This window comes from Punica granatum, chromosome 8, assembly GCF_007655135.1.
Source record: "Punica granatum isolate Tunisia-2019 chromosome 8, ASM765513v2, whole genome shotgun sequence".
Taxonomy (NCBI): domain Eukaryota; kingdom Viridiplantae; phylum Streptophyta; class Magnoliopsida; order Myrtales; family Lythraceae; genus Punica; species Punica granatum.
Genome location: NC_045134.1, coordinates 10256419 through 10279141, shown reverse-complemented (window position 1 = coordinate 10279141; position 22723 = coordinate 10256419). Strand labels below are relative to the sequence as shown.

At 43.0% G+C, this 22723-nt stretch overlaps 1 protein-coding gene across 1 annotated transcript; it reads left to right on the top strand.

The window, feature by feature from the left end:
* Positions 1–12751: 12751 nt before the first annotated feature.
* Positions 12752–16420, top strand: LOC116188720. The gene is made up of 5 exons (XM_031518205.1): positions 12752–13401; positions 13504–15190; positions 15338–15481; positions 15572–16066; positions 16178–16420. The coding sequence occupies exons 1-5, from the start codon at positions 12752–12754 to the stop codon at positions 16418–16420; spliced, it is 3219 nt and encodes a 1072-aa protein (XP_031374065.1).
* The last annotated feature ends 6303 nt before the right edge of the window (positions 16421–22723 follow it).

Sequence of the window (22723 nt, the reverse complement as noted above, 5' to 3'; positions counted from 1 at the left end):
TGAGTTTCTTTATGGAACTTGCTAAGAATCACATTTTTTATATGTGTAAATGAGCCAAACAAAATTTACATCATCCGCATTATTTCGTCTCACAAACAAGACAACTTTCGTATTTTACTCTAGAAAAATCAAGAGAATATTGTATATTTTCCTCGACCAAACATCTTCAGTTACTACCATTGTTCATCGACCTATTTTCAATTAATATAATGCTGGCATGGCACTATGTCGTCAAGCTCGCCATATCAGGATTTAACATTTTCAAATTCGTCCAACCGCATAACTAATTTTGCGAGCATATTTTCCTCTCAGATAATTCTACTTTAGGTCATAAATCTACTTTGGGTCAGCCTGGTACTATCACTTGTGAAGAGAACAAACCTTCCCCATCCAAAAAGATGGCTACAATTAAAAAATGAAAACACACTTTCTATAAGAGTAAAAAATTTCAACTCGAGTTACGTTTAAGACAAAAACGTAGATCACATGATTCTATTTATTTTAGTTCTTCAGAGGTTGTTATTTTTTTTATTATAATAGAGGCCCATAAAGTTTTAAAGAGGATAGAGGAATGGAAAAAACTAAGAGGACAAGAGACATGTTATTAAAGTGACACTAGACTCGCAGCCTTTTAGTTTCGGTCGAGACCAAATGTTACTTCACTGAATCAGGTCATATCTCGAGACGAACTCATTCACTTAGGTTTTTCAATGTTTGCATTTTTTCAGTAAAAAATTTCAACATATACACATTCATACATTAGCAAAAATATATATATGCTCTAAGAATTAATGATCCTAAAGTCTTAATGGACGCAATCAAGAACTCTTTAATAATACAAGTTCTCTCTTCTTTTTTTCCAGTTATAAAAGATATCCATAAGATTAGTATAAGAAAATAAAAACTTAATAAAGAAGAACAAAAAATCTCACTACAAAAATTAAATTTAAAATATCTAATTTATCAAACGAAAATGTATACCACTGCACTTCGTGACATTTTTTTATCAACCCTACCTATTTCAATTGAAGAACGGGGGAACAGAGAGAAAAAAAAAAAAAAAAAAAAAGAAACAACGGAAAGAGAGAGAGTTAAATAAAGCAATATAAATGCATCCCCACCACCTCAAGAGCAATGATGATGGGAAGAGTGGGAGTGGGGTCTAGACGAAAAAGCTTATAATAATTTATTGAAGAAAGGTGCCATTACATTACATATATTAGCTCACAGAGAACAAACCAATCGATCCCCATGCAAAAAATACAAAATAAAGTGGCATATGGAATTAAAATAAAGTTGTATTTATTGCGTTAAAATATGGTAGGGGAAAATGATGATGTCTCTCTATAAGTGAGTTTTGAGAGAATTTTGGAAGTGGGTGGTGATGAAATGTTTATTTAAAAACAATAGGGGGAAAAAAAAAGAAAGGGGACGGGAAAAGTAGAATCTAAGTACTATCTCTCGAGAGAAGTGATGTGTGTTTTGCTCGGGCAAACAGAATCCACGTTGGAATAATCCCTTTAAAAGAATAGATAGATAGAGAGATAGATAGAGAGAGAGAGATAGAGAGAAGGAGAGATGACAGACATCAGAGGTTTCCTTTTTTCTTTTTTCTTTTCTGTTCTAAGAAAATCCTTTTAATTGGAGTCTTGTTATCTAATGCAATTCTGCCCTCTGTGATTTTCGGTCTAAATTATGATAATTTGAAATTTAATGAATTCTGACTAATTCAGTTTGAGTCAAAAGATCCACTTAAGAATAAATTCTTCCAAATATGAATTTATTATTTTACAATAATTTGAGATATAATTTAAAAGGAATAAGCACACCGAATTATTTAAATTAATCCATGTTGAGATGAAGACACAAAATAAGAATTGTTGCTGAAACAACAGCATATTTTGTAGTATTCTGTCGAGAGAAAAGAGGAGTTGGTGACAAGAAAATTTATGAAGAAAATTTATGAGGACAAAAGAAGCACATATTGTAACTTGTCGTGATACTCCTTGATATTAAAATGTTAGTGCAAGTTTTTTAAATTACATTAAGATTTAATTTTGAAACAATACTATAATCTTTGCTCTATTTCTTAAATAAAACTAAAAACAAAAGATTTTAGAAATCTATGCATATATTTTTAAGATATACAATTATGTTTATAATCACTCTTAATTTTTATTATATTTTCGTTGAAGAATATTTTATTTAATTTTAAAAAAAAATTATTTTAAATATATTAATAAAGGAAAAAAGAAAGACAAAAAGAATAACTGCGGTAGGGCCCTAACGCCGGGCACTACCGCTGCTCCCTCTCGATCGTTCTCTCTTTCTGGTTTTCTTCTTTCTTTCTTTTTTATTTTAACTTTATTCTTATTAAAATTTTAAATTTTCTAAGTGAGCGAAAGATCCTTGGTAAAATTGGAGTTAAGCAATGTCATTTGAAAACACATACCTAAATTGCTAACCAAGTAGAGTAAAATCGTTTTTCCCCCAAAATAAACCCTAATATTATTATTCTTGCGTGTTGTGGACTATATGTGGACGGTGCCATTTTCTCTTAAAGTCCAATAATCTTCTTTTATTAAAGTCCAACAATCCTTTTTTTTTATGAATATTAAAGTCCAAAAATCTGTAAAACAAAAAAGAGATAAAAAGAGAAGAAATCATTGTAGAATATATGATTAGCTCAAGAATATAATTTTCCACTTTCGGGACCTTGAAAAATAATTGTATTTTAATTACTAATAAGGGAATTAAGTTAGTGGGTGAGTGAGTGTGGACTGATGGTTCTCGAAAGTCAAGGAAAAGAAATTCTTCGTTTCATGCAGTGTCGTGCATATATATGGGTACATATATATCCCATGTGGGTGGGAATTCATGGGGCAGAGCCCCAATGGCCACTCACCAGCCTCTTCTCAGCAACACGGGGATATTTAGATACGAAAATAGCTTTTCTAGATACGATTCTCTATCCAAGAAATTAATTATTTATTTTATTCGGCCAATATTACTTGATTCACTGTTTTATTTAAATAAAGTCATGGATTTGATTCATGTGAATAAAGGAACTCATGCTAGGAGAGTCTCATTTTTTAGTGTGCCGACTCGACTCCATCTTAGCTAGTAGAGATCCATTGAACTTTTAAATATCATATGGTACAAAAAAAAATATTAATTATTATAATTGAAATTATAATTTTTATTTTTTTATTATTTTGGTACAGTGTGACTCTACAAAAGATGTAAAAGGTTGAAGAGAACTTTTTGACTGCAATAGGCTTCTGTGAAGACTACGCATAGACCCATATATTTTACTTTATATTAGAAACGAGGTCCTTATAAGAAGCAGCATTTCTTGAAGGCTCTGCCTCAAAGTTATGGCCATCTAGAGAGTCTGACATCCTTTTTGGCGTTAATTAACCAAAAGTGGGATGTCTTAGCTGCATTGCGTTCCACTTTTTTCTTTCGGGTAGCACTTTAAATAATAATAATAATGATAATAATGCAGTACAGGTACATGCCGTATTGATTTGATTATTTTCAGAAACAAGCTGACGTTAATCATTTGAAATTTCCCATGTGATCGGAGGCGAAATTGTTGAAATTTAAATCTAACAAAGCCATTGACCTCCACATGCATGTTTGAAGTTCCTAAATATATGTATAAACATGTGACGTTTTGATATTCTAGCCATTTTTAACTATTAGCATGTGCGATAACTGTTATGTGATAAATGTTTTAGGTACTTACGATTAGCTGTTCTTAAAACTAGCCCATGATCCTGCACGCAAAATTTATCATTAATTTTTTTAAGATATCTCTCATTTGATTACTTCTTAAAACATTATCAACCATTGTCCATTTATGACAATCTCATGTTTAATCTGATCACAACTGTTGATTAAAGTGCCTCGCATTCGACCTTGGAGACTTGGAGATTCAGGAATCTCGGGAGACTTAAACAACGACAAAGAAAACGACGAAAATAATGCAGAGGGATTGGAGGAGCTGATCAACAATTCAGGGAATCCTCTGTTGGTATTACAGCACCGCACCACAGTATCGCCTAGAGAAAAATTTCTAATTCTCTGACAAAGTCGCAGCACATGCTACAGTATCGTCTGAAAGCTCAGTTGAAATATGGACGAGCTCGATCCATAACCCGACTCGGCTTTCATTGTGTTTTTCCACTCGAATTGACTTGGTTCACCTCCTTTGACCCGGTTTAGGACTCCTTTATATCTCTTTGGATTTCCCTTGTAAGCATAATGACAAAAGACCATATTTATGCATCTTTGAGAGAGAAAAGGGAAGCGAGGATTAGGGTTTTCGCAATTTGGGACTTTTGGGTTCTTTGAGTGATCAAGAGTGTATACACTTGTAATTTTGCAATCTTCTAATGAATTTCTCCGTGCTCTGGCACTGTGGTTGTTTCCCACTTCGGGTTTTACCACGTAAATCTCAGTCTCTTGATTCTCTTCCATTTCTCTACTCGACTTTGTTGCTTGGCTTGCTCGTGCTAGGAATCCTAGATTTTGGGTTATTTTCGTATTATTGTCGCTACAACAACTAATTTTTATTTTAAAAATTTACGCTATCTATACAAATAAAGGTAGACTACATTATATATCATATAGATAAAGGTAGATTATTTTCAAATTGATCACCCTCATATCATACTATGCTCATGGTATCAAGAAAGCCGAAAAAGGCAGACTAATAATTTTACATTAATTTTAACAAAGTTCTCCATTCATAAAATAGTAATATTTATGCTAAATAGATCATAGGAAGTATTTATATATCTTTACTAGCTATAACAAAGATAATAAAGTCAAAAGACAAAATTTATTACGCTTATCAAGTTAAGGATTGAAGAAAAAGAAAATCATATTATTTAGTTTCATAGACAATTTATAACAAAAATTATTATCTTCAGAGAGAGTTTTTTTTTAGAAATCAGAAATATATTAAATGTATAAGGTATACATTGTTTGATATTTCAAATATTGGGATAAGTAATGAATAAGTATCTTTTGTTACTTGCATATAAATAAATTATAAAAAAATAATTTTAGAATATATAATATAATGTATAAATTAATGCAAATCTTTTCGTTGATAGCTATATATATATTATCCCCTAATATTTAGTATCAATTTTTGACGTCGAACATGTTATTCTCTTGAGAAAATAAAATAGTTGTTTAGAATTTTTTATATATATTTTTGGGTGAAATTATTTTCTTGGGGTAAGAATCGATAGGCATTGTATCTTTACTCATATTTAATTGTTTTACCGGTTCATATGTTTCATTCATTCATTATTCTTAAATTGAATTGAAAGTTAATAATGAAAGGTTAAATCATCTGGAGTAATTTTTAGATTTTGCCTAAACAAAATCTATTTTAATTAAATGAATTTTGATTTTAAATTTTTAAAATATATTTTCTCACATTAAATTTTTATGGTCATTGTCGTTATAATGTGTGTGCATGTGTGTATATAATCTAATATTCTGCTAATTCAAAGGAAAAAACATTTTAAAATTTTCATTTTAATATACTTGTCTAATACTTTTAATATTTCTCAATAGTTATGAAGTTTAACTCTTTTTTAAATTAATCTATTCTTATTTCTATTGCTTTAGTATTAATTAACTTGAAAACATACAATTACTTTTCATAACAAACATTCTAACTTGAAACTTTCTCACATTTTTAAATTTGAAATTCATCTTTTATTTTCACTATTAGAATAGATTTATTTTACTATTACTCACTAATTATTTTTTAAAAAGTAAGTGTTCAGTTTTTATTATAAAATTGAGATAAAAATTTATAAAATAAGAACGTCAACCTGTGTATTTTATTTACTTGTACTAATAAATAACTTTTGGTGGAATTTATGTTGAATTTATTACATTTTGTAAGATAAAAAGTCGGTGAATGAGGAGCTCCCATTTTAATTTTTTGAACAAATGGCATACAACGGTGCATGAACCAGCAGTTATATATTATATATAGATGTTGTAAATGCATTTCATATTGGCTTTAATATATTCCAATACAGGAAAATAGCATAATTAATACTTAAGATCTACTGAATAAGAATATAGGAAATAATATTGCCAATTATATATGAAAACAATAAATAGCATAATTAATATTTAAGGGCTAGTGAATAAGAATATAGGAAATATTACCACTAATTATATATGAAAACAATAAATAGCATAATTAACTGGAAGCGAAAATATTGACAAGCTGTCCATGATATCAAAATGCAACGTATGATCTGGATGTTCTACTATTAAAACCATCAAAACTATATTGAAAAAAGTTGACTTCCAGCATGGAATAAATTGTCGTCCAAGGCATTCACTTGTTTGCTCTCCTTATACTCTTAAATTCATATTTTATTTGAATATTCTAGGGTCAATATAGATGATCTGCGTGGAATATGTCAAAAGGAGCAGCCATAAGAAATATGAGGAAAATGCTTTTACCGTTGCACTGAAAGAGGAGGAAAAAGAAAAAAAAAACACTTCTTGTAAAAGTAATTGTGAAGAAACTTTTTAATGCTATAATAAAAAGTAAAAGAGTGCGTCTACTGTTCTAAAAATCCTTAAAATTGGAGTCAATTTCAAAGATGCCCTAAAAATAATAAGACTCTTACGAAAATTCACGTTGTGACAGTTTTATCCTTTAATGGGCTTGACCTGATTCAACTGTATTAGTCGGGGCTCATTTAGACTTTCAGATATCAGAGTTTACACTAAAAAAAATCTTATGTATTCAAACTAATAAGTTTCTTAGAAAATAATAATTATCTTATTAAAGAATAGGCTTTTTATTCTTTAGTAAGTGCCTTCCCGTGTTGAAAAATAATAACTTTTCTATAATATAACAAAAATTTGACTATTTAACAAAGAAACTCATCAACAATTACTCGGCACACAGTGATAACGTACGTGATACTATATCCGATTGACCTCTGCAACTTAATCCCTTTTAAGAAGTCTCCAGATGAAGTTCAATCCAAAATAAAAATGATACAAGCTAGGTTTATTCAGTGAGTGAAGCACGCACCCCAATTCGCGATCTCAAAGGAACTAATGGACTGACATATAAGTCATTAGATTAATAATTAAATGACTAATCAGGATAATAATATTAATGGTTATTTTTTGTTTATCTGCTGTCAGCACCTAATTTTGGTCCATCAGCTCCAAGGCGGGCAAAATTATCATTTCCCAATTTATCATCTTTTCTTAAAAAAAAAAAAGGGTCAAGTCGGTCAGAACCGGTCAGAGCCGGTCTGACCGACAAGACGGATGGGCAGGGTCGGTCAGAACCGATCTGACCGACCGCTGCACCACCCCAAAAAAAAAAGGAAAGTCAAACGAAGTTTGACTTTCCCTGTTCTTCTTCCTCCCCTTCCTCTTCTGCACTCCTGAAATTTTGTCTTCCAGCTGATTCTCCAGAGATTGGCTGGATTTCCCTCAACGGCCGAAAAAGAAAAAAATAAACCCTAGCTCTCCCACTTTCTCTCTCGGATTGATATTTTAAGGAGGATCGGCGACTAGATTTGGATCCCCTCAGCTGACAGAAAAAAAGAAAAAAATTTTGAGCTGAAGGCCCCCGGAAACCGCCAGCTCTCTTTCTCTCCCTTCAGCTCACGCGTCCCTTTCGGTCAGCCCGAAATCCTGAGATCCGGAGCTAGTTCATCCTCCTCCACGGGCGCCTCCGATTCGCGATTCGCTCCTTGTCCGACACACAAACGCGGCTTGCTCCCACCCCAGCCGCGCTCAACGACCTTTCGGGATCGGGTGCAACCGCACCGCCACCCGAACCGCGTCCCTTCTCTTCGGTTTACCTATCAGCACTAACCGGGTCGATTCATTTTTTTTTCGGGTCGCACAGGCAATTCGGAACAGACACACACCAGCCCTCAATCCGTATCCAGCAGCCCAACCGGCCCAGCATCCGCGATCCAGCCCGGCCCAGTATCCGCGATCCAGCCCGGCCCACTAGTCGCTGTCCACTCTAGTCCAACAACGGCCCATCGGCCCATTCGGCTCAGCCCCAAATCCCAGTAGCCCATTCGGCCCAGCACGGCCTGTCACGATTCGGCCCATTCCTGCAATTTTTATTTTTTTATTTTACAGAGAAGCCCCTCAACTTTCCGGACTAGGTAAATTCTCTACTTAGTAGCATGTTTAGGGCTCCATTTCTGAATGTTTATGTTTGCTTGGATGAATATGATGTGAAATGAGTGCTCTTGGGTCGCGTGGGTGATCGGATTTGTCCCGAACTCGATTTTACGAACTTTTTGTTTTGTCACATTTCAGTCCAGAGGACGTATTTTATTTTTTAAGATCTGCCCCGAATTTCAAAATCATTTTCAATCAAGCCCCGGTCATTTTATTATTTTCCAATCAGTCCTTGGATTTTTCAGAATTTTTTCAAGAATCCCAAAGAACTTTTCAAATTGTTTCATTTTAGTCCGGGGACCATTTTTTCACCCTTTTCAGATCTGCCCCGAATTTCAAAAATTCTTTTCAATAAAGACCCAGTCATTTTACTATTTTCCAATCAGCCCTGGAATTTCCAGAATTTTTCAAGAATCCCTAGGAACTTTTTGAGTTGTTTCAGTTTAGTCCTGGGGTCATTTTTTTGTTTTCCGATCAGTCCCGATTTTCAACTTCATTTCAAATAAGTCCTAGGACATTTTCAGTAAATTTTTTACAGTCCCCATTTTTTTTATAATTTTCGGATTAGTCCCCAATTTCTTAGAATTTTCAAATCAGTCCCCAATTTTTTCAGAATTTTCAAATCAGTCCCTGCTCTTTTAAAATCGTTCAATTCAGTCTCCTGGACATTTTCTAAATATATCCGGCCTTTTTCTACTTGGATCACCCACCGACAATGTATGTACCCCATTTAAATATTTCATTTTTGTAATTATGTGACCATGTCGGAAATTAATATTTATCGGGCGGTTAACTAATGGCTATCTCGACGGCTCGAAATCCGTAGACTAAAGCATTCGGCAAGTTTTTAATTAACCTAAAATTCTACATACGAGATAATTGGGACGTTAAATTTGGCTAAATTAAATCACTTAATTTCTTTAAATGGATTGTACGAATTGATTAATAATTTGTAATCGCGTCGATAGTTCAAGAACTGTTAGTCATGCCCTTTTCAAAATTCACAATTTCAAAAGCACCGAAATACGTACAACGTAATCTTAATTTTCGTGCACACACATATTTACCGATTCAAGGGCATGATTACCGGTTCTTGTCCTGCCGTGATCCTAGCGTAGGTGTATGCGTAGAATTGATCAAAACATGGGAAGACAAATTAATCACAAACTCGGCTTAAATCAAACATGGGCAATAGTCAAATAGAGGGTTAGGTTTTGGGTTTTTAGGTGAAAATACTTTTAATCTGTTAAAGTCATATTATCGCGATACAGAATAATCTAAAAATAACCCACTCATTCGAGACTTGACTATGGACATCATGTCTGTCGGGTCCGTTAAATGATGCCGAATGCTATATACTCTATCCATCATCCTATTTGTTTGTTTTAGGGTAGGATTTGTATGGCAAGATACTCCGGATAATAATTGATTAACTCACGTAAATTCGGCAATAAAAAAATCTCATTGTTTGTTTATTTGCGCTTACTTGTTACATTTTTACACTTATTTGTTATGCGGGTCGAGCCCAATCCTTTAGGATACGATTCACATGGGGTCCAACGCCCCAATCGTAGATTACGGGATCTAATCCCCTAAACACCGAGTGCGCACCTTAATTTCAATTTCAGTCTTTTCAAACCACACGGTGAGCACGAGTGGGATAATGACCGAATGCGAACCGACCGGGATTCAGTTGTTGTAATTTGTATTTTATTTATTTGAGAGGACAATGTAAGGATTTATGTTGTACGTTTATTCATGTAAGAATCCCGGTCGGAGAGCGGACGGTCGGAGTGTTTCTTCGAATTTACGGTGTCAAAACGCCTAAGATGAGCGGAACTTAATTAAGCGGTAATTAAATAAAAAATGGCAAGTCTAGACAAGTTAGAGTACCAATAGGGCATGCGAGATATAGGCTCGCATGTAACAGAACCCCCGAATTCGGAACCTCGGGTTTCGCAGACCATATGCCTTAGCAATTAGGTGTACCCCGTACCCCTAGACCCGGGCAACTCACCGGCCCTCGACCTTCGGGTCGTAAACAGGTAGTGGCGACTCCTTCTCACATGCATCCGTCGCGCGTCCCCGGGAAGGTGGACACTCCCAAGCCGCGTTGCATTTAGGCACGCGCATGCGTGCCCCGACAAGACGAAATTCGGGTGCGCACAGCTTGGCGACTCCATTGGGGACACTTAGAGGGTTCGGGCTCGTTTTCGCTTGCTTTGTTTGCTTGTTTATTTATCGCTTTCCGCAATTTTTCGCTTATCTACTTTATGCATTTTTATTTCCCGCACACGCATTGCATATCATACTAGCTTATGGGTACCTATGGGTCGCGTCCCACGACCGGTAATAGGAGCATAGGTTAGATAGGGGTTCGAAGTAGGGGTACGGCGCGCAGTTCGACTGTCGCTTAGGCCTTGAAAAGAATCCCGCTCAATTTCAAGGAATTGACACCCTTGAGTCGGGGGCCCCCATCCCTAGGTAGCACGGTCCTTGTAGTGCCAAAACTATGCATACTGCAGGTGCTCCACGCCATATTCCAACCCGACTTCAGTAACAGTCCATCGAGTCGGCCTGCGCGCCATTTGAGTCCTTTTCTGTTTTTGAGAGAGATGTATGTTGTATACATCAAGCCGTGGGCATTTATTTTCTATACCCATGCATCATCTAATTTCAAAATTAGGCGTCATTTGTATTAACTAGTCCTAAATCGGTTTTCCTTTCATCTTGGTAAGAGATGGCGCGCTCGGTCTCCTTTCCACACCTCGACAGGGTCATGCCACTACTCGAGGAAATCAGTCACATCTGGGCTCATCTACATCAAGTCAACCGCGATTACATCAGGACTTTTGTTGGGGATATACCAATGCTAGCCATGCGCCGAGTGGATTGGAACTTTTTAGGAGCAGCAGCGACGTTTTGGGACCCAGTCCACGCCGTCTTCAACATCCAAGGTACCGAGCTCACACCTACTATCGAGGAATATCGCACTCTCGTCGGAAGAATTGCAGCCACCCGCAACATTGTGGAACCTAACTTCCACACCACCCAACTCGTTTTGGTATCGCGTCTACTCGGGGTGCATAGGTCTCAGCTACAAACCGAACTCGCATATTCCGGTGGCACGGAGATAGTCACCGCGAAACTCCTCCATTTTATTGAAATACGAGCGCGCGAGGTTCAAGGGGATCTTTTACAAAAAAAATTTTGTCATGCGATCTTATTCTTAATTTTTGGGACTCTATTATTCCCTCGCTCGGCCGGTCACATTGACGCAGCCTTAGCTAGCGTTGTCCTCCAAGTGGTGGGAGGCCGCGAGTACGAGGTGGCCTTGTTGGCCAAGACCATACGGTCCCTCGATCGCGTTACAAGAAAGACCGATCGAAGGTTGAGAGGGTCCCCAATCCTTTTGCAAATTTGGCTTCAAAGCCATGCAAACCCCTTCGGCCTTGTTCGTCCGGTTATGTTTTTCACACGTCCGGAGTCTATCATTTCACGGTTACTACCTCTAATTGTGGAGGAACGCAAGTTCTCCGAGTGGATCAAAATTTTTCGAGAAATAGCACCAAAGGGCTTTAAATGGCGCGCCGCGTGGATGCCACCTGGACCCATGACCCTTAAATGTCCTGATTTTAACGGAGTACCACTCGTGAGCCATGCGGGGTCCACCACCTATTTTTCTGCGCGAGTAGTGAGGCAATTAGGTGGCCTACAGACAGTTCCCAAAGGTACGACGCGAACCGAGTTCGAACATACTTGGCGGGAGGACCAGACGTCCATAGATCGCCTAAGTGAAATCGAACGGGTTATGACCGCGTGGCAGACTACGGTCATCGAGCATCTTTACTTCCCCGAGCACCCGACCCAAGATGAACGGGACTTTCAAGCCACGGAGGAATATATCTTCCGCTTTTATCGATGGGGTCCATTAGAGAATGATGATTTCACAGACTCCCCTCCGGTCGAGAGTAGCACATCATCCGGGGCACCAGTACCGGACATGACCATCCAAGCCGAGCTCGCTAATCTCAGGGTTGAAAGGGATCGCCTCCGCCGAGAGATCGCTGAGAAGAATGAGCAGTTGGGCGATCAGCACCAACTACAGAAGGAACTTGCCCAGACCCGCGCCCAACTCCAGAAGCGTGACCAGGAGTTGGCGCAAGCGAACGCTGCTTTGGAAAGGGTCAGGAAGAGGGCCCGTGTAGGTCCATGCACATCCTAGGATAGACACCTCAACCAGGCCCTCATCGGTGCTTTCCATGGTGACGGTCGCTTGCACCTCGGGCACGTTGGAAGACCGACTTAGGACTATCTTTTCAAAATTTGTATTGCACTTTGAACCATTCAGAGTTAATATGAATGACAGCATTAGTTTTTGAAAATTCATGCATCTCATGCATCTCTTCTTTTATTCACTGCTTTGCATGTTATTTTAGAGATAATTTTCTTGCATTAAACTCACGCACTTATGGAATCCAGGTGTTAACAACTGGCGGCACCTCATCGATATCCCACTTGTTTCCAGCAAAGAATGGCAGAAGAAAATCAATTAGCTGTCTTTGAGGAAGATACGCCTATCACCCCAATTCATTCTCAAGCACCGACTATGCATGCGCCACCACCACACGTGTCTCCTGCAGGCGTGCCACCAGCACATCGGGGAGCTTCCCCGACTCATCTTCCGCTACCTGCATCTTCGGGCCCACACCCAGCATATTCTGGAGGGCAGGCATCTTCTACAGCTGATGATCGTGCACGTATTGCAGTATTTGAGAGCACGGTCAATCAACTGGCTGCCACCATGGCTACCAATATGGCTGAGCTCATGGCCCTGCTCAAAGGCCCAAATCGTGCTTCTTCGAGCTTCACCCCACCTCCTGGGTACGGGCCAGCGGTCGATCCAAGCTCATGGGCCCAGCCGACCTTGATCCCCGATAATGGAGATACACCTGCCCCAACGATAGTGAATGCATCGGCGGCTCATCCGGTTAACAATCTTCCAACACCACCTACTTTAGCGACAATGTTGGAACCACCTACGCTCGTACCTCCACCGATCTTCACATCAGTCCCGGTTCCGATCTCTGCGTCGATTCCAGCTCTGACTTCCGCTGTCCCACCGCCGATCATATTCCTGCCTACAACTGCCCAGGCTCCTGCTCACACTGCTGAACCTCCCCCGTACCAAGCTCCACAACCCCATATCGGCCTTTCTTACCAAGCTCCACCTCCCATAAATATAGCCTACTCTGAACCGGGCACGCCGAACCACGCGGCCCCTAGAGCTCCACCCACAAATTTTCTCCCGGAAACGGGGACTGAACAGGAACAGAGATTGAAGAAATTGGAAGAGAATATCCGAGCCCTACAATCAGGCGGCTCCCGCCTCGATGCCGGCGACGGCGATTGGAGTCTTTTCCCAGGTATGCAGCTACCCCCAAAGATTAAGGTGCCTGAATTCCAGAGGTACTACGGCACGACCGACCCTCGTCACCATCTCCGTCACTACAGGGGAAAAATGTTGCAGTACTGGGACTACGAAGAGTTTGTCATCCATACGTTCCAGGATAGTTTGGCAGGAGCGGCTCTGGATTGGTACATGTCACTGAAAGCTGCGGATATCCCCACGTGGTCAGACCTCTCAAGCAAATTCATCGACCAGTACAGGTACTGTGCGGAGACGCCCCCGACTCTGCTGGAGCTCAGCACGATGGAGATGACCGATGACCAGGGCTTCGAGGCTTATGCAGTGAAGTGGCGGGCTAGAGCAGCGAAGCACGTCCCTCCGATCAGTGAGGCACAGCAGATCCAATTATTCCACTCCACTCTTAAAGGGGCCTACTACTTGCACTTGTTGGCCCACACGTCTTTATTCTCCAACCTTATTGACGCCGGAAAGAAGCTCGACATCGGCATTAAGCTCGGCAAGATAGAAGGTCCGGCCGAGAAAAAGGAAGGAGAGTCCTCGAAGAAGGCCGCCACTGGGACAGCGGGAAACAGAAGAGGGAAAGACACGTCCGTCAATGCTGTCAACTCAGGGCGCCAGGCTCCCCAACAATATTCCATAAGCTACACGCTCGCACCACCGACCACTCAAGCGTATGCCCCACTTTCGGTGCATTATCAACAACAACCCCCAACGCAGCAAGCTTACTATTCCGCTCCGCCGGCTTCCTTTCCGTCGCCGGTCCCGCAGCAATACGCCCATAATTATGCCCCCGCTCCTCCTCCGATCCAACAAAGCAAGCCCCCGACTTCGAGAACTCCTCAGCCGGTGCAACGGGCTCCGGCTCCGCAGGACCAACAAGGCATCGCAACACAAACGCGGCGTAAACAGTTCACACCTCTGCCGGCTCCGCTCTCCCACATATACCGGCAACTCCTCGCGGGTAACAAGATCCGATCGATAGCACCTAACCCTGATTTCGACCCAACCATCCAAGATCAGAGTCGGTGCTGCGAGTACCATCAGGGCGCACCCGGTCACTCCACTGACAATTGTTGGAAGCTACGGGAGAGGATCCAACAGATAATTGATGATAAGCAGCTCACGTTCAACGCCGTCAAACCCCCGAACGTGCAATCAAATCCTCTTCCCGATCACGGGTCGAGCTCGGGACCCAGCATTAACATGATCGGTGTTTGTGCTATAGGGGAGTATGAGACCGGACAGGAGGCACCGGCCCCGTTTGTGATCGAATATGTTCTTGCAGAAACTGTTATAGGGTACGCAGGGTTCGATGCCACGCCCGCCCCATTCGTGATAGAAGTCCCCGCACGAGAGCCATATCAAGACAGCAAGGTCCCGTGGACCTACGAAGGAAGTGTTGGGAACCTCGAGAGTCAATTTAGCGTCATGGGCGTGACGCGCTCGGGTCGAGTCTATGAAAATCCGAAGGCCGCAAACAAAGTGAAAGCCCTGGCAGTACCCGGAGTCGCCCCGGAAGCCTCGTCTATTCCCCAGAAGAAGGTGACTGAAGAGGAGGCCGAGGCTTTCATGAAGATTATCAAAGCAAGCGAGTATAAGGTCATTGAACAAATGGGCAAATCTCCAGCCCACATTTCACTACTCGCCGTTCTCTTGGGTTCAGAGCCACATCGTGAAGCGCTTCTGAAGGTCCTGACAGCAACGCAGATCCCCAAAGAGACGGCTCCGGAGCGGATTGAGGAGACTATCAGTTCGATCTTCTCTAACAACATTTCATTCTCAGATGATGAACTTCCCTCAGAAGGGTGGGCACACTCGCGGACACTACACATTGTCTGCAAGTGCAATAACTTTATCATCGGTCGGGTCATGATCGACAATGGCTCTGCACTCAATGTTTGCCCGGTTTCCACGCTGAAGCAGATGAACGTGGACTTTAACCGCATCCATCCGAGCAAGACTGCGGTTCGAGCCTTCGACGGCTCGCGGAGGGAAGTAAATGGAGAGATCGACCTGGTGATCGAGGTGGGTCCCTGCACATTCGCTGTTACATTCCAAGTCCTAGACATTCCGAATGCTTTCAGCTTGTTGCTCGGGAGACCGTGGATCCATGCAGCTGGCGCCGTTCCTTCGTCCCTACACCAAAGGATCAAATTCATCGCAGAAGATCGACTTATCACGGTCAAGGGTGAGGAGGACTACGCCATTTACAAGGAGACAGCTGTCCCCTACATCAGTATCGGGGACGATCAAAACCTCCCCTTCCATTCATTTGAAACAATCTCCGTCATTCGAAACTACGGAGAGATCGATCCAACCCGCGCTGACCGCATGGTGGGGAAGGTTTTGCTGCGCCACAATTACATTCCCGGCACCGGACTCGGAGCACATGGGCAGGGGATCAACCGCCCCATCGAGGTCGAAGAGTACAAGAACAGGAGGAGACTCGGTTTTCGCCCTTCCTGTCACGAGATTATTGAGGCCCGCAGGGGCAAGCACCTTCACCGTCTCGCTGCACGTTATGGGAAGATCAACAGGGACATCCTGGTTCAGCCGCTCTCCTACTTCTTTCCTGGGCCTCCACACATCGTCGGAGGTACTCTTGACGGTCCCTCCTCGGATTCAGACAGCGAGCCTATTGACCTGCCAAACATATGCGCCGTCACCGAGGAGACTACTCCAGGGGCTTACATCCGCCTCGCGCAGGAAAATGAAGAGCTCAACAACTGGACCTCAGTCCCGCGTTACTCGCCTGTAATCGCCTATGTGTAAGGCCATTTATGTTTTGATATTCCCCGCGACGGAAGAGGGATTCTTGTTATGGCATTGCGCCCTCATCATTAATAAAATCCCTACGTGCATTTTTCAGAATTCTCTCGTCTTCTTTCTTTCTCTCTCACTTATTCGCAGCACTTTAAATTTTCTAAGACAATTTATTTAAATCGCCAGGCTCCACTCGAATCTGAGTCTTCGACGCGTCGATTCGAACCCATCCGAGGAACTCCTTGAAGAGTCTCGACCCATATACTTCGGGGAAGGACTCGACGAGGATGGTCGAGTGCCCGAGATAGAAGAGAGTTTGCGCCGCCTTGAGAACCGCCAACTCACTTCCGTGGAGCCGACAGAGGAGATCAATGTGGGTACCGAAGAAGAACCTCACATCCTGAAGATTGGGACGGGTCTCGACCCTACACAACGAGCCAGGATGATCGAATTTTTAACAGACTACCAAGAGGTCTTTGCTTGGTCCTACGCCGACATGCCAGGCTTAGATCCATCGATAGTCAAGCACTTCCTACCGCTTCATACAAAGAGGTTTCCACCCAAGCGACAGCACTTACGGTGACAACATGCCGGCCTTCTTCTCCGCATCAAAGAGGAGATTATCAAACAGATCAACGCAGGGTTCCTAGAGGTTTGCAATTATTCTGAATGGGTAGCGAATATCGTGCTCGTAGAGAAGAAGGATGGAAGAGTTAGAGTCTGCGTCGACTACAGAGACCTCAACAAAGCCAATCCCAAAGATAACTTCCCCCTACCTCACATTGACGTCTTAGTCGACAACACAGCACGCCACACGTTGTTCTCCTTCATGGATGGCTTCTCCGGATATAACCAGATTCGGATGGCCGAAGAGGACAAGATCAAGACGACGTTCATCACAATGTGGGGCACTTTCTGTTACCGAGTCATGCCCTTCGGCCTCAAAAATGCCGGGGCAACATATCAGAGGGCGATGGTCACGCTATTCCACGACATGATGCACAAAGAGATCGAGGTTTACGTTGACGACATGATTGCCAAATCCAAAGAAGGAGAGGACCACCTGGTTAATTTAAAGCGCCTTTTTAACCGCCTCAAGAAGTACAAGCTCAGACTCAACCCGACGAAGTGCACATTCGGCGCTAAGTCAGGGAAACTGTTAGGATTTGTGGTCATTGAGCGAGGCATTGAGGTTGACCCGGACAAGGTGAAGGCAATCAGGGAGCTACGTCCGCCATCGACGGCCCGCGAAGTACGAGGTTTCTTGGGACGGCTAAACTACATTGCAAGATTTATCGCAAACTTGACAGACAAATGTCAACCACTCTTTCGTCTGCTTCGTAAAAATGCGGCAATTGAGTGGGACGAGGAATGTCAGAAGGCCTTCGATACTATCAAGGCATATTTGGCTCAGCCACCAGTGCTAGTTCCGCCGACACCAGATCGTCCGCTGATACTTTACTTGACAGTACGCCGGCAATCCCTAGGATGCATGTTAGGGCAGAAAGACGAGTCCACGCGCACAGAACACGCCATTTATTATTTGAGCAAGAAGTTTACCGAAGGGGAGTCTAACTACCCGGAGATTGAGAAGATATGTTGCGTGCTAGTGTGGGTTATGCAGAGACTTCGACAATACACGCTCTACCACACTATCCGCTTATTGTCGAAAGCGGATCCCCTGAAGTACTTGCTCGATAGTCCATCTTCCATGAAGAACATTTCAAAGTGGCGATGTCAGCTGACGGAATACGACATTGAATATGTGCCCCGTACATCAGTTAAGGGGCAGGCAATTGCAGATCACTTAGCGGAGTTCCCAATCGAAGACGATACGCCAATCAACTCTAATTTTCCGGACGAAGGGATCCTCCAAATAGATAGTGAGGAGAACAAATTCGCATGGAAGATGTATTTCGACGGCGCAGTGAATTCCACCGGTTCTGGTATCGGCGTAGTGCTGATATCCCCCGATGGACGTTATTATCCGATTGCAGCAAAAGTCGATTTTCCTTGCACCAACAACGTGGCCGAATACGAGGCATGCATCCTTGGCTTGCAAGCGGCGATCGACTTCAAGGTGAATGAATTGGAAGTGTTCGGAGATTCTATGCTTACAATCTTCCAGACTCTGGGGCAATGGAAGACGAAGGACGAGAAGCTAGTGCCATATCACGAGTATCTTGAGGAGTTAGTGGAGAACTTCGAGAAAATCTCATTCACATACACGCCGCGCATCAAGAACCAATTTGCAGATGCACTCGCGACGCTCGCATCCATTGTGAGCATCACGAAAGAAAACCTCATTGAACCACTCGAGATCGAGATCGCCAAAGGCCCTGCTAACTGCGACGCAATCGAGGCGACTGATGAGCAGCCATGGTACGAAGACATTAAGCATTTCTTGCAAACCAGTCAATACCCTACATTCGCTAACCGTCGTGATCGAAAAACACTTTGACGACTCGCAGCACATTAATTCCTGAGTGGAGAAACTCTCTATCGTCGTTCTTTCAACGCCACACTACTCCGGTGTGTCGACGAAGTCGAGGCACAACGTCTCATGGGAGAGATACACGAAAGGGGCTGCGGACCCCACATGAGCGGGCTTATGCTTGCTAAGAAACTCATGCGTTTGGGTTACTTTTGGTCCACCATGGAAGTCGATTGCGTCAAACACGTCAAGCATTGCCACTTGTGCCAGGTGTACGCCGACCAGATCAAAGCACCGCCTAACGAATTGCGCCCGATGGCAGCCCCATGGCCCTTTTCAATGTAGGGTATCGACGTGATCGGTCCTATCAACTCCAAAGCATCCAACGGACACCAATTTATTTTGGTAGCGATAGACTACTTCACCAAGTGGATCGAGACCATAACACTTGCTGCAGTCACTGCAAATGCCGTGGCACGTTTTCTCACGCGTGACATCATCACCCGATACGAAGTCCCCGAGACGATCATCACTGACAATGCCAAGAACCTGAACAACAGGATCATTGACGAGCTTTGTGAGCGATTCAAAGTGCATCACCGCAACTCCACTCCATACCGTCCCCAAATGAACGGTGCAGTGGAGGCTGCAAACAAAAATATCAAGAAGATCATCGAGAAAATGACGGTGACTTACAAAGATTGGCACAAGATGCTTCCTTTCGCGCTCTTGGCATACCGAACATCTATCCGCTCTTCAATCGGGGCAACCCCGTATTCTTTGGTCTACGGCATGGAGGCCGTCCTCCCAATCGAAGTGGAGATTCCTTCCATGAGGGTCCTCGCCGAGACCGAACTTGAAGAAGCAGAATGGGCGAAGCAACGTTGTGAACAGCTCAATCTCATCGATGAGAAACGGCTAACAGCACTATGTCACGGCCAATGCTACCAACAGAGAATGGCCCGAGCGTTCAATGCGAGATTCCGCCACCGCGAGTTCAAACCCGGTGACCTCGTCCTGCGGAAAGTCCTACATATTACACCCGATTCTCGGGGCAAGTTCGCATACAAGTACGACGGGCCTTTTGTCGTCAAGGAAGTCTTCTCTGGAGGGGTAATTATCTTAAGCGACATGGACGGGACCGAAAATGCGCTCCCAGTCAACGCCGATGCTCTTAAGAAGTACTATCCCTGATTGGGTGCTTCGTCGTTCTACAGCCGTTACATGTCCCCGCAGCTACAACTCGCACTTCCAACACTTGTCTTCTTCCGTATTCTTCAGGCTTCACGCCCGCTTTACTTCAGCACATTTTCTGTTATCAGCATTTATGCCATCCCCATCCAATCCTTCCATATAAGAACATCTCTGAGAGAAAAAAAATAATTTTCCCGCTAGGTTGAAAACCTCCCCGAGGCGACTTAGGCAAAAATTAGGGAATGAGGGGCACGACTGAAAATCTCGCAAAGGGGAGCCGTGGCAAAAGGAGAGCATGAATTATATCCTTGGTAGGCTGAAATCCCACAAAGGGCGGTCTAGGCAAAAGTTAAAGGAACCGAGAGGTGCGATTAGACCCTATCTTGGGCAGTCGTAGCAAAAGGAGAGCATTCATGAGAGAAAAGTCAAAATAAAATACCCCGTCAGGTCGTCGCGCGTTTTGCGGCCTGGGCAAAAATTAGGGGAAATTGTCGGTTCAACCACGAAAGAGCTGCGACACCTCGTGTGGAGCTATAACAAGTAGTGGTTTAGTGGTTTTCAACGCAAGCAAACTCTCTTCAACTCTACGGGTTCAAGACATGCCTCAAAATGAGTTCGAATCGTCGTATCCTTGATTTAGAGGATTCCTAAAGATCCTTCCTTTTATCTTCATGCAAAAACTCTACGGGTCATGCCCGTCTTGCAAAGGCCATTCCTTCAAGTCAAATACATGTCATACTCGGGGACGCGGTCACCCCTCAAACGGCCATTGAATTTAAATTCCCGGAATATCATTACATAGATTTCTTTACATATCGCAATTTCAGCAAGTTCTGCCCGACTGACAACGATCGTTGGTTATCGTTTTCCTGCATACAGGTCTGAGTGTACAGATCCCGGGAGGCGTCCCCCCGAGCGGGCGTATATCTGTCTCGTTCGACAAGTCGCAGTCCCTATTCGAGTGAAGAACCCAAAAAGGAGCACACGTCAACTTCGCCAAACAAACCCATGGGCGCACGACCAGCGACAGGGCGCAGTTATCACTGCATTATTTCAGCACAATACCGGCTTAACACCGAACAGATAGCCCTATGCTACCCCATAACAGTGATTCTTACTCTCGCATTCACCGTTCTTTGGACTTCGTGTCCTTATTTACTATTTTCCGGACTTCGTGTCCGCATCTACTGCATTCAGGACTTCGTGTCCACATTTACTGCTTTTCGGACTTCGCGTCCAAGACTTCGTGTCCATCTTTACCGCTTTTCGGACTTCGCGTCCAGGACTTCGTGTCCATCTTTACCGCTTTTCGGACTTCGCGTCCAGGACTTCGTGTCCACATTTACCGCTTTTTGGACTTCGCGTCCGGGACTTCGTGTCCATCTTTACCGCTTTTCGGACTTCGCGTCCCGGACTTCGTGTCCATCTTTACAGCTTTTCGGACTTCGCGTCTAGGACTTCGTGTCCATCTTTACCGCTTTTCGGACTTCGCGTCCATCTTTACTGTTTTTCGAACTTTGCGTCCATCTTTACTGTTTTTCGGACTTCGCGTCCAAGACTTTGCGTCCATCTTTATTGTTTTCGGACTTCGCGTCCATGACTTCGTGTCCATCTTTACCGCTTTTCGGACTTCGCGTCCAGGACTTCGTGTCCATCTTTACCGCTTTTCGGACTTCGCCTCCAGCACTTCGTGTCCATCTTTACCGCTTTTCGGACTTCGCGTCCATCTTTACTGTTTTTTGGACTTCGCGTCCATCTTTATTGTTTTCGGACTTCGCGTCCAGGACTTCGTGTTCATCTTTACCGCTTTTCGGACTTCGCGTCCAGGATTTCGTGTCCATCTTTACCGCTTTTCCGACTTCGCGTCCAGGACTTCGTGTCCATCTTTACCGCTTTTCGGACTTCGCGTCCGCATCTTTACTGCATTTTGGACTTCGTGTCCACATTCATTGAATTCCGGACTTCGTGTCCGTGTTTACTGCATTCCGGACTTCGTGTCCGCATTCACTGCATTTTGGACTTTGCGTTCGCATCTATTGCATTTTGGACTTCGTGTCCACATTTATTGCATTCCGGACTTCATGTCCGCATTTACTACTTTTTGGACTTCGTGTCTTCACTTAATGTCTTTCAAGTATGCGTCCACATTTACTAATTTATGATTTTTACTATTTTTGCAACAGGCCCACATATTAGCAAAAACGAAGAGAATTGCCAAACGGTCGCCAGGACCAAACGAGGTGCTTCTTATAGTCTTTGGCTGCATCCTCTATCCGAGCACGCAACCAAAGAGGGGTAAGCTGTCAGCACCTAATTTCGGTCCATCAGCTCCGAGGGGGGCAAAATTATCATTTCCCAATTTATCATCTTTTCTTAAAAAAAAAAAGGGTCAAGTTGGTCAGAACCAGTCAGAGCTGGTCTGACCGACAAGACGGATGGGCAGGGTCGGTCAGAACTGATCTGACCGACCGCTGCACCACCCCAAAAAAAAAAAAGGAAAGTCAAACGAATTCCTCCCCTTCCTCTTCTGCACTCCCGAAATTTCGTCTTCCAGCTGATTCTCTGAGGATTGGCCGGATTTCCCTCAACGGCCGAAAAAGAAAAAAATAAACCCTAGCTCTCCCTCTCTCTCTCTCGGATTGATATTTTAAGGAGGATCGGCGACTTGATTTGGATCCCCTCAG

Coding starts and splice junctions, on each gene's coding strand:
- LOC116188720 (XM_031518205.1), top strand. CDS start 12,752: ATGGCAGAAGAAAATCAATTAGCTGTCTTTGAGGAAGATACGCCTATC. Junction 13,402..13,503: donor CACACTGCTGAACCTCCCCC/GTACCAAGCTCC, acceptor CGCGGCCCCTAG/AGCTCCACCCACAAATTTTC. Junction 15,482..15,571: donor ACTCGCGGACACTACACATT/GTCTGCAAGTGC, acceptor ACGCTGAAGCAG/ATGAACGTGGACTTTAACCG.